This window comes from Scyliorhinus canicula, chromosome 4 (assembly GCF_902713615.1).
Source record: "Scyliorhinus canicula chromosome 4, sScyCan1.1, whole genome shotgun sequence".
Lineage (NCBI taxonomy): Eukaryota > Metazoa > Chordata > Chondrichthyes > Carcharhiniformes > Scyliorhinidae > Scyliorhinus > Scyliorhinus canicula.
The window spans coordinates 190,253-202,343 of NC_052149.1; the positions used below are offsets into that span (position 1 = coordinate 190,253).

Below are 12,091 nucleotides of genomic sequence, written 5' to 3' on the forward strand. Positions count from 1 at the left end.
TTGGGCCACACTTGGAGTATAGTGTTCAATTCTGGTCACCACACTACCAGAAGGATGTGGAGGCTTTAGAGAGGGTGCAGAAGAGATTTATCAGGATGTTGCTTGGTATGTAGGGCATTAGCTATGAGGAGCAGTTGAATAAACTCAGTTTGTTCTCACTGGAACGACAGACGTTGAGAGGCGACCTGATAGAGGTCTGCAAAATTATGAGGGGTATAGACAGAGTGGATAGTCAGAGGCTTTTTCCCAGGGTAGAGGGGTCAATTACTAGGGGGCATGGGTTTAAGGTACGATGGGCAAGGTTCAGAGGAGATGTACGAGGTAAGTTTTTTTACACAGAGGGTAGTGGGTGCCTGGAACTCGCTGCCGGAGGAGGTGGTGGAAGCAGGGACGATATTGACATTTAAGGGGCATCTTGACAAATACATGAATAGGACGGGATTAGAGCAGGAGTGGGCAAACTTTTCCGTGCAAGGGCCACATTCAGAAATTCACAATTTTAAAGGGCCGCATAGTATATTAAATAAAATAATTAATATTTTAAATAGCCAAAATAAAAGGTCTTTAAAGAAAAAAAAGCACATTTATTTGAAAAACAAAGTAACTCAGTAAGTAACAGAACAATGTCAATGAGAATGATGCATCTGACTGCAGTCATTTACCAGTTTGTTGAAATCAGGTGTCAAGTTGCTTGTGCTGATCCTTAACACTGACAGAAGCACAGCCTAGCCGAGTCAACGATAAAAACGCGCGGAGTGGGGTGGATGAGTGGGGCTGCCTTATTGGTCGGTTTAGCTGGGTGTGCGACCAATAGGAGTCCAGGTTACAAACAATAATAAGGCTTATTGTTTGTAACCTGGACTCCTATTGGTCGCACACCCAACTAAACCGACCAATGAGACAGCCCCACTCATCCACCCCACTACGCGCGTTTTTATGCGGCCCGCCAATGAGGTGCCCGGAATCATAACCGCCATTTTTGAAAAGCCGCCGGGGAAAAGCCGCTGAAGTAAATGCGCTTATTGAATAAGCGCATTTACTTCAGCGGCTTTTCCCCACCGGCTTTTCAAAAATGCCGGTTATGATTCCGGGCACCTCATTGGCGGGCCGCATAAAAACCTTTGTCGGGCCGCATGCGGCCCACGGGCTGTAGTTTGCCAACCCCTGGATTAGAGGGATACAGACCCCGGAAGTGTAGAAGATTTTAGTTTCGGCGGGCTGCATGGTCGGCACAGGCTTGGAGGGCCGAAGGGCCTGTTCCTGTGCTGTACTTTTCTTTGTTCTTTGTTCTAATGGTGGAACCAGAAGATCCTGCCGCTGGCCAATGGCGGGCCACCTCTACTTACATGGAAAATCCCGCCCTCTCTCTCTTTTCTCACGCCTCTTCTCTCACCTCATTGATCTGTTTAATCTCATCCTCCTGCTCCAGGCGCAAGGCATTTGCTTTTTCCAGCAGGTAAAGTGCCCTGTCTCGTGCCGCCTCTTCCACCTCATTAAGCTTCTCATTCTTGCGTCGCTGAAGCTCTTGTGTTCTTATGAAGCTTTTCCGTTCACCGGCCTTTTCCTGAAATGAGAATGTGTTGATACATGAGATAAATACAGACACGGAGTGAAAAGTAGAAACAAAAGGGAAAATCTCAGCATCTGTAGGGAGAGACAAGAGCTAACGTTTCGAGTCCAATGACTCTTTGTCAAAGCTGAGTCATCGGACTCAAAACGTTAGCTCTTTTCTCTCCCTACAGATGCTGCCAGACTTGCTGAGATTTTCCAGCATTTTCCCTTTCGTTTCAGATTCCAGCATCCGCAGTAATTTGCTTTTATCCAGTGAAAAGTAGAAAGACTGAAGAACAGGGAGTGTGAGAGACAGAGACTGAGAGTGTGTGTGGAAGAGGGAGAGACAGAGAGTGAGGGAGACAAAAAGAGACTGAGAGAGACGGAAGGACAGAAGGAGACTGAGAAAAATGGAAGAACAGACAGACAGATAGAGAGATGGAAGGGAGATGAGAGTTATGAATGCAGACAGGAAAGTGAAGTTAAGACCATAATCAGATCGCCCATGATCTGATTGACTCATGTAGCATGCTTGAGGGGCTGAATAGCTTAATTTCTCATGATCTTATAAACTTAGAAAGATATAGCCAGCCAGCCAGAGAGCGAGATAGTGACAGGGAGAGAGCAAAAGATAATGCAGATTGGATAGGGATAAGACAGAGAAAGCGATTAAGAGGATGGGATTCTCAGGCTGTCCGATGCCACTTTGCGGAGGCAGTCCGTCATTGGCCAGTCCCAGTCCCGCCAATATCTAAGTTTTTCCATGACTCGAACCCTCTGCCACCAGGGAACCCACCACTGGGGTCACCATCGGCGGGACCAGAGGTCCAGGCTGGAAAATTTCAACCAGAGAGTTGGAGAGAAAGAGAGACTGATACAGCAATAGACAGATTACAGTTTCGCCTGTTAACAGCCAGTGGGTTCTGGAGTGAAGCAAGGATTTGGGCAGAAACACGGGACTGGATTCTCCGCAGCCCCGCGCCGAAATCGCGGCAGGAGCGGGGAATCCACTCTCATGCCGTAATCGGGCCTGGCGCCAGTTTGGCGATTCTCCGGGACCCGAAAATCGGCGTGTTCACGGAGTACGCCGCGTGGCTGGCAGCCCATTGACAGAGGTCAGCCCAGCGATCCTCCGCTTCCAACCGGCCGAGTTCCCAACGGCATGGAACTAACTTGCCATTGCCGGTCGGGATGCTGGCGTGGTGGCTGCAGAATTAGTCCATGGCCACCCTGGTCGGGGACAGGGGGATCAGACGGCCGGGGGTTAGATCCGCGCGGTTAGATGCTCGGGCGCGCGGCCGATCGGGGGTCTCATTTTTCCATCTGGTTCCGTGGTCTGAGTCCGCCATGGAGCACGTCGTGACCGCTGGAGGCCGCCGCCGTGCTCATGCGCAAACTCCAAACCGGAAGTGTGAGGGCCCATATCCGCAGCTAAAGCTGCGAGATTTACTCCGGGTCCCTACTAGCCCCCTGCAGGGCACTGAATTAACTCAACTTGTTTCTCGGGATTTCTGGAGTAAAACTCCACCGTTTTAATGCCGGCGTGCGGACATTGTCTCATTTTGGGAGAATCCAGCCCATGAAGTCCTGCCAATATAAGGGGATCAGGGGTTATGAGCAGAAGGCAGGAGAATGGGAATGAGAAACATATCAGCAATGATTAAATAAAGGAGTAGACTCGATGGGCCGAATGGCCTAATCCTGCTGTTTTATGGTCTTAATATGGACACTGTGACTGCAGCAGTGAGTATGGGATGGCTGCTATGCACCAAATGGACAAAATTCTAAGAATTAGGCCAGAGAATATCGTATAAAGTAAGCCGAAGTATAAGGACAAATCAAGAGAGAAGGAAACACTTGAGTTTGTTAAAGGATGAAGTCGGGTATAATGAGAGGCATCTTGTGCCCTGAAGGTAGGAGATGGAGAGAAGCACAGAAACATAGAGAATAGGAGCAGGAGGAATCATTCGACCCTTCGAACCTGCTCCGTCATTCATTATGATCATGGCTGGTCATAAAACTCAATAGCCTAATTCTGCTTTACCCCCATATCCTCTGATCCGTAAAGCACTGTTACACCTGTATTAGGTGATGTAAGGTAGGACCTGTACTACAGGTTAGCCGGTAGCCCCTGCCTGCTGGCTCCGCCCAGTAGGAGGAGCGTGTCCTCTATTCAGCAGCCATTTCGCCAGCTGCTGTGGGAGGCCACACATCTGACTGCAATAAAGCCACAGTTGTATCCAACCTTAGTCCTTGTACAATTGATCGTGCATCAATTTATTGCAGTAAGATTTCCTAAAAGATGGACCTCCGAATCAAACCACATCGTCTGCAGCTGGATCCGCAATCAAGCGACGCCAAAAAGGACTTTAATCACTGGCCAGCTTGCTTCGAGGCCAATATCAACTCAGCGACCACCCCTCCTACGGAGGCACAGAAGATACAGATCCTGTACTCAAGGTTGAGCTCCAACGTGTTTTCGTTGATCCAAGACATCCCGACCTACGCAGATGCCATGGTGCTCCTCAAAGAAAACTACGCACAGAAAACGAACACACTCTTCGCCAGGCACACACTCGCCACTCGCCCTCAACTCCCTGATTAGTCCATAGAAGATTTCTGGCGGGCCCTAATCCCACTCGTCTGGGACTATGACTGTCAGGCCGTTACGGCCACCGAACATTCTAATCTCCTCATGCGCGATGTGTTTGTAACGGGGATTGGGTCGGACCTCATACGCCAAAGACTGCGAGAAGGGGCGACGCTTGACCTAGCTGAGACTAAAAAGCTAGCACTCTCCATAACGGTCGCCTCACGTAATGCTCAGGCCTACCCCTCCAGCCGCGCGGCCCACCCCTCCTATCCCTCGTGGACCCCACAGACGGCCGCCTCAGCCGGGGCTTCACCCGGCCAGTACGTCTGCGCTACACACCAACCCGCGCACCCCAGGGGTCCCCGATGTTACTTCTGCGGCCAGCAGAAGCACCCCCGCCTATGCTGCCGGCCCGCACTGCCATCTGCAAGGCTTGCAGCAAAAAGGGGCACTTTTCTGCGGTGTGCCAGGCCTGCGCAGTCGCCACTATCGCCCCCTCCCCCCTGACATACACACAATGGGCACCGCCATCTTCGTCCTGGACCACGCGCGGCCAGTGGCCGCCGCCATCTTCACCTCCCGGGGCCACGAGCGGCCAGTGGGCGCCGCCATCTCGCCCCCTCTGTCCATGTGCGACCCATGGGCGCCGCCATCTTGTCTAGCCCCCGCAACTTACGGACCATGGGCGCCGCCATTTTGTCCGCCGCAGGATCTTCAGGTGCCGCCATCTTGTCTTCCCCACAGGGCATGGACGCCGACAACATTCCACGACCTGGGCCCCCCACGCTCTCCATTTTCTGACGCCAGCGACGACCGATCGCAGCTCGCCTCAGTGACGATCGACCAGTCATGTCCGCACAACCTGGCCATCGCTTCAACCAGTGTGAGAATCAACGGTCACGTGACCTCTTGCATGCTGGACTCTGGGAGCACCGAAAGCTTCATCCACCCGGATACGGTAAGGTGCTGCTCCCTCTCGGTACACCCCGCCAATCAAAGAATCTCCCTGGCCTCCGGATCACATTCCGTCGCAATCCGGGGGTTCTGCATGGTCACTCACGGTCCAGGGCGTAGAATTCAGCAGCTTCCGCCTCTACGTCTTTCCTAATCTCTGCGCTGCACTACTACTAGGCCTGGCCTTCCAGTGCAATCTCCAGAACCTTACCCTCAAATTCGGCGGGCCCCTACCACCCCTCACTGTGTGCGGCCTCGCAACTCTAAAGGTTGACCCACCCTCCCTCTTTGACAATCTAACTCCGGATTGCAAACCCGTTGCCATCAGGAGCAGATGGTACAGCACCCAGGACAAGACCTTCATCAGGTTTGTGTCTCAAAATGGAGAATGAAATGAAAATGAAATGAAAATCGCTTATTGTCACTAGTAGGCTTCAATGAAGTTACTGTGAAAAGCCCCTAGTCGCCACATTCCGGCGCCTGTCCGGGGAGGCTGGTACGGGAATCGAACCGTGCTGCTGGCCTGCTTGGTCTGCTTTAAAAGCCAGCGATTTAGCTCAGTGAGCTAAACCAGCGCCTTACCGTATCCGGGTGGATGAAGCTTTCGGTGCTCCCGGAGTCCAGAAAGGTGACTAGTGGTGTTCCACAGGGATCCGTGGTCGGACCTTTGTTGTTTGTGATATATATAAATGATCTGGACGAAGGTGTAAGTGGTCTGATTACCAAGTTTGCAGATGATACTAAGATTGGTGGAGTTGCAGATAGCGAAGAGGACTGTCAGAGAATACAGCAAAATATAGATAGATTGGAGAGTTGGGCAGAGAAATGGCAGATGGAGCTCAATCCAGGCAAATGCGAGGTGATGCATTTTGGAAGATCTAACTCAAGAGCAGACTATATGGTCAATGGAAGAGTCCTGAGGAAAATTGATGTACAGAGAGATCTGGGAGTTCAGGTCCATTGTACCCTGAAGGTGGCAATGCAGGTCGATAGAGTGGTCAAGAAGGCATACAGCATGCTTGCCTTCATCGGACGGGGTATTGAGTACAAGAGTCGGCAGGTCATGTTACAGTTGTATAGGATTTTGGTTAGGCCACATTTGGAATACTGCGTGCAGTTCTGGTCGCCACATTACCAGAAGGATGTGGATGCTTTAGAGAGGGTGCAGAGGAGGTTCACCAGGATGTTGCCTGGTATGGAGGGTGCTAGCTATGAAGAAAGGTTGAGTAGATTAGGATTGTTTTCATTGGAAAGACGGAGGTTGAGGGGGGACCTGATTGAGGTCTACAAAATTATGAGAGGTATGGACAGGGTGGATGGCAACAAGCTTTTTCCAAGATTGGGGGTGTCAATTACAAGGGGTCATGATTTCAAGGTGAGAGGGGGAAAGTTTAAGGGAGATGTGCGTGGAAAGTTTTTTACGCAGAGGGTGGTGGGTGCCTGGAACGCTTTGCCAGCGGAGGTGGTAGAGGCGGGCACGATAGCATCATTTAAGATGCATCTGGACAGATATATGAATGGGCGGGGAACAGAGGAAAGTAGATCCTTGGAAAATAGGCAACAGGTTTAGCTAAAGGATCTGGATCGGCGCAGGCTGGGAGGGCCGAAGGGCCTGTTCCTGTGCTGTAATTTTCTTTGTTCTTTGTTCTAGGTCCGAGGTCCAGCGGTTGCTTCGGGAAGGCATCATCGAGGCCAACAACAGCTCCTGGAGAGCCCAAATGGTAGTCGTTAAAACTGGGGAGAAACATAGAATGGTCGTGGACTACAGCCAGACCATCAATCGGTACACGCAGCTCGACCTGATATGGTCAATCAGATTGCGCAGTACCGGGTCTTCTCAACGATAGACCTCAAATCCGCCTACCACCAGCTCCCCATTCGTAAATCGGACTATCCATACACTGCTTTTGAGGCGGACAGTCGTCTCTGTCACTTCCTCAGGGTTCCCTTCGGTGTCACCAACGGGGTCTCGGTCTTCCAAAGGGAGATGGACCGATTGGTCGACCGGTACGGTTTGCAGGCCACCTTCCCGTACCTAGACAACGTCACCATCTGCGGCCACGAACAGCAGGACCACGACGCCAACCTTGCCAAATTCCTCCACACCGCCACTCTCCTCAACCTCACCTACAACAAGAAAGTACGTGTTCAGCACAACCCCCTTAGCCATCCTCGGCTATGTGGTCCAGAACGGAGTTCTGGGGCCCGATCCCGACCGCATGCGCCTCCTCATGGAGCTTCCCCTCCCCCACTGCCCCAAGGCCCTCAAACGCTGCCTGGGGTTCTTCTCCTACTACACCCAGTGGGTCCCAAACTATGCGGACAAGGCCCGCCCACTCATTCAGTCCATCCACTTTCCTCTTACGGCCGAGGCACAACACGCCTTCGCCCGTATCAGAGCTGATATAGCCAAGGCCAGGATGCACTTCCAAGTAGAAAGCAACGCATCAGACGTCACACTTGCCGCCACCCTCAATCAGTCAGGCTGACCCGCGGCATTCTTTTCCCGCACCCTCCATGCCTCAGAAATTCGGCACTCGTCCGTCGAAAAAGAGGCCCAGGCAATCGTTGAAGCTGTGTGGCATTGGAGGCATTACCTCGCCGGCAGGAGATTCACTCTCCTCACTGACCAACGGTCGGTAGCCTTCATGTTTAACAACACGCAGCGGGGCAAGATCAAAAACGATCAAATCTTGCGGTGGAGAATCGAGCTCTCCACCTATAATTACGAGATTTTGTATCGCCCCGCCAAACTCAACGAGCCCCCAGACGCCCAGTCCCGAGGTACATGTGACAGCGCACAAGTAGACCGACTCCAGGCCCTACACGACAGCCTTTGTCACGCAGGGGGTCACACGATTGTACCATCTTGTCAAGGCTCGCAATCGCACGTTCTCCCCGTGTCTGCGTGGGTTTCCTCCGGGTGCTCCGGTTTCCTCCCACAGTCCAAAGATGTGCAGGTTAGGTGGATTGGCCATGATAAATTGCCCTTAGTGTCCAAAATTGCCCTTAGTGTTGTGTGGGGTTACTGGGTTATGGGGATAGGGTGGAGGTGTTAACCCTGGGTAGGGTGCTCTTTCCAGGAGCCGGTGTAGACTCGATGGGCCGAATGGCCTCCTTCTGCACTGTAAATTCTATGAAATCTATGAATTCTGCCCTACTCCGTCGAGGAAGTATGGACTGTCACCAGGGACTGCCAGGTCTGTGCGGAGTGCAAGCCGCACTTCTACCGGCCGGACCGTGCGCGCCTGGTGAAGGTCTCCCGCCACTTTGAACGCCTCAGCGTGGATTACAAAGGGCCCCTCCCCTCCACCGACCGAAACACGTATATTCTCAGTGTGGTCGATGAGTACTCCAGATTCCCCTTCGCCATCCCATGACCCGATATGACGTCTGCCACCGTCATCAAAGCCCTAAACACAATCTTTGCTCTGTTTAGTTTCAGTGACAGTGACAGGGGATCCTCATTCATGAATGATGAGCTGCTTCAGTTCCTGCTCAGCGGGGTATCGCCTCCAGCAGGACGACCAGCTATAATCCCCGGGGAAACGGGCGGGTAGAGAGGGAGAACGGGACGGTATGGAGGGCCGTCCAACTGGCCCTACGGTCAAGGAACCTCCCAGCCTCTCGCTGGCAGGAGGTCCTCCCTGATGCACTACACTCCATCCGGTCACTACTGTGCACCGCTACGAACACACCCCATGAATGTCTTTTCGCCTTCCCCAGGAAGTCCACATCCGGGGTGTCGCTCCCCACTTGGCTTGCAGCTCCAGGACCGGTCCTGCTCCGTAGGCACGTCAGACTCCACAAGGCGGACCCGTTGGTGGATAGGGTGCACTTGCTCCATGCCAACCCCCAGTATGCCTATGTGGCGAACCCCGACGGCTGCCAAGATACTATCTCCCTCAGGGACCTGGCACCAGCAGGTTCCACCCATACACACTTCCCCGGCCCGGCGCCACCCTCCCCTCCCCCGGCGATCCCAACATTAACCCCACCAGGACCATCCCTCCTACCCCTGCCCACACCAGAGGATGAAGAGGATTTCGGCACACTCCCGGAGTCATCCAACATCAGGCCGGCATCGACATCGCCGCCACCGCTACGTCGCTCCCAGCGGAGCGACAAGTCATCAGACCGGTTGAATCTCTAACTGGCACCGGACTTTCAAAGGACATTTTTTTTTTCTTTTCCCTGATAAAACACTGTACATAAATTCACTACTGTATATAGTTCTCTACCACCCCCGCTGGATTCATTTGTAACAGGGGTGAATGTGGTAATCCACTGTTACACCTGTATTAGGTGATGTAAGGTAGGACCTGTACTACAGGTTTGCCGGTAGCCCCTGCCTGCTGGCTCTGCCCAGTAGGAGGAGCGTGTCCTCTATTCAGCAGCCATTTTGCCAGCTGCTGTAGGAGGCCACGCATCTGACTGCAATAAAGCCACAGTTGTATCCAAACTTAGTCTTTGTACAATTGATGGTGCATCACCCCTATTGCTATATCTAACTGCTTCTTGAAAACTACTTCCTGTGGTAAAGAATTCCACAGGCCGACAACTCCCTGAGTGAAGACATTTCGCTGTCCTAAATGGACTAGCCCGTATCCTCAGACTGTGCCCCCTGGTTCTGGACACCCCCACCATCGGGAACATCCTTCCTGCATCAACCCTGTCCAGTCCTATTAGAATTTTATAGGTTTCTACGAGATCGCCCTCATTCTTCTGAACTCCAGCGAATACAATCCTAACCGACTCAATCTCTCCTCATGCCATCCCAGGAATCAGTCTGGTAAACCTTTGCTGCACTACTTATAAAACAAGAACATCCTTCCTCAGGTAAGGAGACCAAAACTGCACACAATATTCCAGGTGTGGCTTCACCAAGGCCCTGTATAATTGCAGCAAGATATTCCTGCTCCTGTACTCAAATCCTCTCACTATGAAGGCCAACAGACCACTTGCCTTCTTTACCGCCTGCTGTACCTGCATGTTTACTGATGTGTTAGGCAGGTTGGTTCGATGTGGACTGCACTCGATGCAGGGAAGCTAGAAACAGATGTCTAACACTGGAGAAGTTCCAACACTGTTTTATTCAACGATAGAACTGATATACATATCCAGCTGTGGGTCGACACTATACTGAACTGACTGGTGACCTTGTACTAGCCTGACCAGACTTACTAGCTACCACATGGTTGCAGTGGCTAGCTCGTAGACTTTGACCATCTCAGTAGCTGGGTCCAGAGAGAGCGGGAAACCTAGTGCCCTCTGGCTTTATAGTGGTAGTGTTCTGTCTGGTGATTAGCTGCTCTGTTCTGTGTGCTTACTGGTCATCATGTGTGTCAATCACTGCCTGTCTGCACCTCATTATATACATGAGTGGATATTATGACACTTACTTTAAGTGACTGGTGTACGAGGACATCCAGGTTTTGTTGCACATTCCCCTCCCCTAATTTCTGGCCATTCAGATAATAGTCTGCTTTCTTGTTTTCACTACCAAAGTGGATAACCTCCAATTTCTCCAAATTATACTGCATCTGCCATTTATTTGGCCACTCACTCAACTTGTCCAAATCACATTGAAGGATCTCTGCATCCTCCTCACAGCTCACCCTCCCACCCAACTTGGTGTCATTTGAAAAGTACCCCGAGATGCAGATGATCAGGTCCTGGGGATTTATCAGCCTTCAATCCCATCAATTTTCCCAACATCTTTGCTCTACTAATATTGATCACATTCAGTTCCTATCTCTCACTAAACCTTCTGTTCCCCAACATCTCTGGTATCGAATTGATGTCCTCATTCGTGAAGACAGAAACAAAGTGTGTGTTTAGTTGCTCAGACATTTCTTTGTCCCCAACGGCAGCACGGTAGCATAGTGGTTAGCATCAATGCTTCACAGCTCCAGGGTCCCAGGTTCGATTCCCGGCTGGGTCACTGTCTGTGTGGAGTCTGCACGTCCTCCCCGTGTGTGCGTGGGTTTCCTCCGGGTGCTCCAGTTTCCTCCCACAGTCCAAAGATGTGCGGGTTAGGTGGATTGGCCATGCTAAATTGCCCGTAGTGTCCTAAAAAGTAAGGTTAAGGGGGAGTTGTTGGGTTACGGGTATAGGGTGGATACGTGAGTTTGAGTAGGGTGATCATTGCTCGGCACAACATCGAGGGCCAAAGGGCCTGTTCTGTGCTGTACTGTTCTAAATATAAATTCCCATGTTTCTGAGTGCGAAGGGACCTACATTTGTCTTCACCAATCTTTTTCTCTTCATGTACCTATAGAAACTTTTTCAGTCAGTTTTTATGTTTCCTGCAAGCTTACTCTCTGACTCTATTTTCCCCTTCTTAATCAATCCCTTGGTCCTTCTTTGCTGAAATATAAACAGCTCCCAATCCTCAGACCTGTTGTTTTTCTTGGCCAAGTTGTATGGCTCTTCCTTCCAGAAAATGCTACTTCTAATTTCCCTGGTAAGCCATGGATTGTCCACCTTTAGCATTTGTGCCAGACAGGTATAAACAATTGTTGCAGTTCCCCCATATGCTCCTTGAATGTTTGCCATTGCCTATCCACTGTCATCCCTTTGAGTAACATTCCCTAATCTATCAAAGCCAGAGATATATGAGAGAATAAATGCTTATGTGTAGCACTCTTAACTGTTGATAATACTCCACTTGTAAATTGCTCTATATAGAACATAGAACATAGAAAAATACAGCACAGAACAGGCCCTCCAGCCCACAATGTTGTGCCGAACCTTTGTCCTAGATTAATCATAGATTATCATAGAATTTACAGTGCAGAAGGAGGCCATTCGGCCCATCGAGTCTGCACCGGCTCCTGGAAAGAGCACCCTACCCAAGGTCAACACCTCAACCCTATCCCCATAACCCAGTAACCCCACCTAACACTAAGGGTAATTTTGGACACTAAGGGCAATTAATCATGGCCAATCCACCTAACCTGCACATCTTTGGACTGTGGGAGGAAACCGGAG

The 12,091-nt window shown here is 51.1% G+C and overlaps 1 protein-coding gene across 1 annotated transcript in view; it reads right to left on the reverse strand.

Annotated features, from left to right (window-relative positions):
- Positions 1-12,091, reverse strand: part of cfap45 (cilia and flagella associated protein 45) — a 232,884-nt gene that overhangs the window by 179,175 nt on the left and 41,618 nt on the right. The window contains exon 5 of the mRNA XM_038793408.1: positions 1,394-1,564. Within this exon, the coding sequence (XP_038649336.1) occupies positions 1,394-1,564 (171 nt within the window). The remainder of the gene's footprint in view (positions 1-1,393; positions 1,565-12,091) is intronic.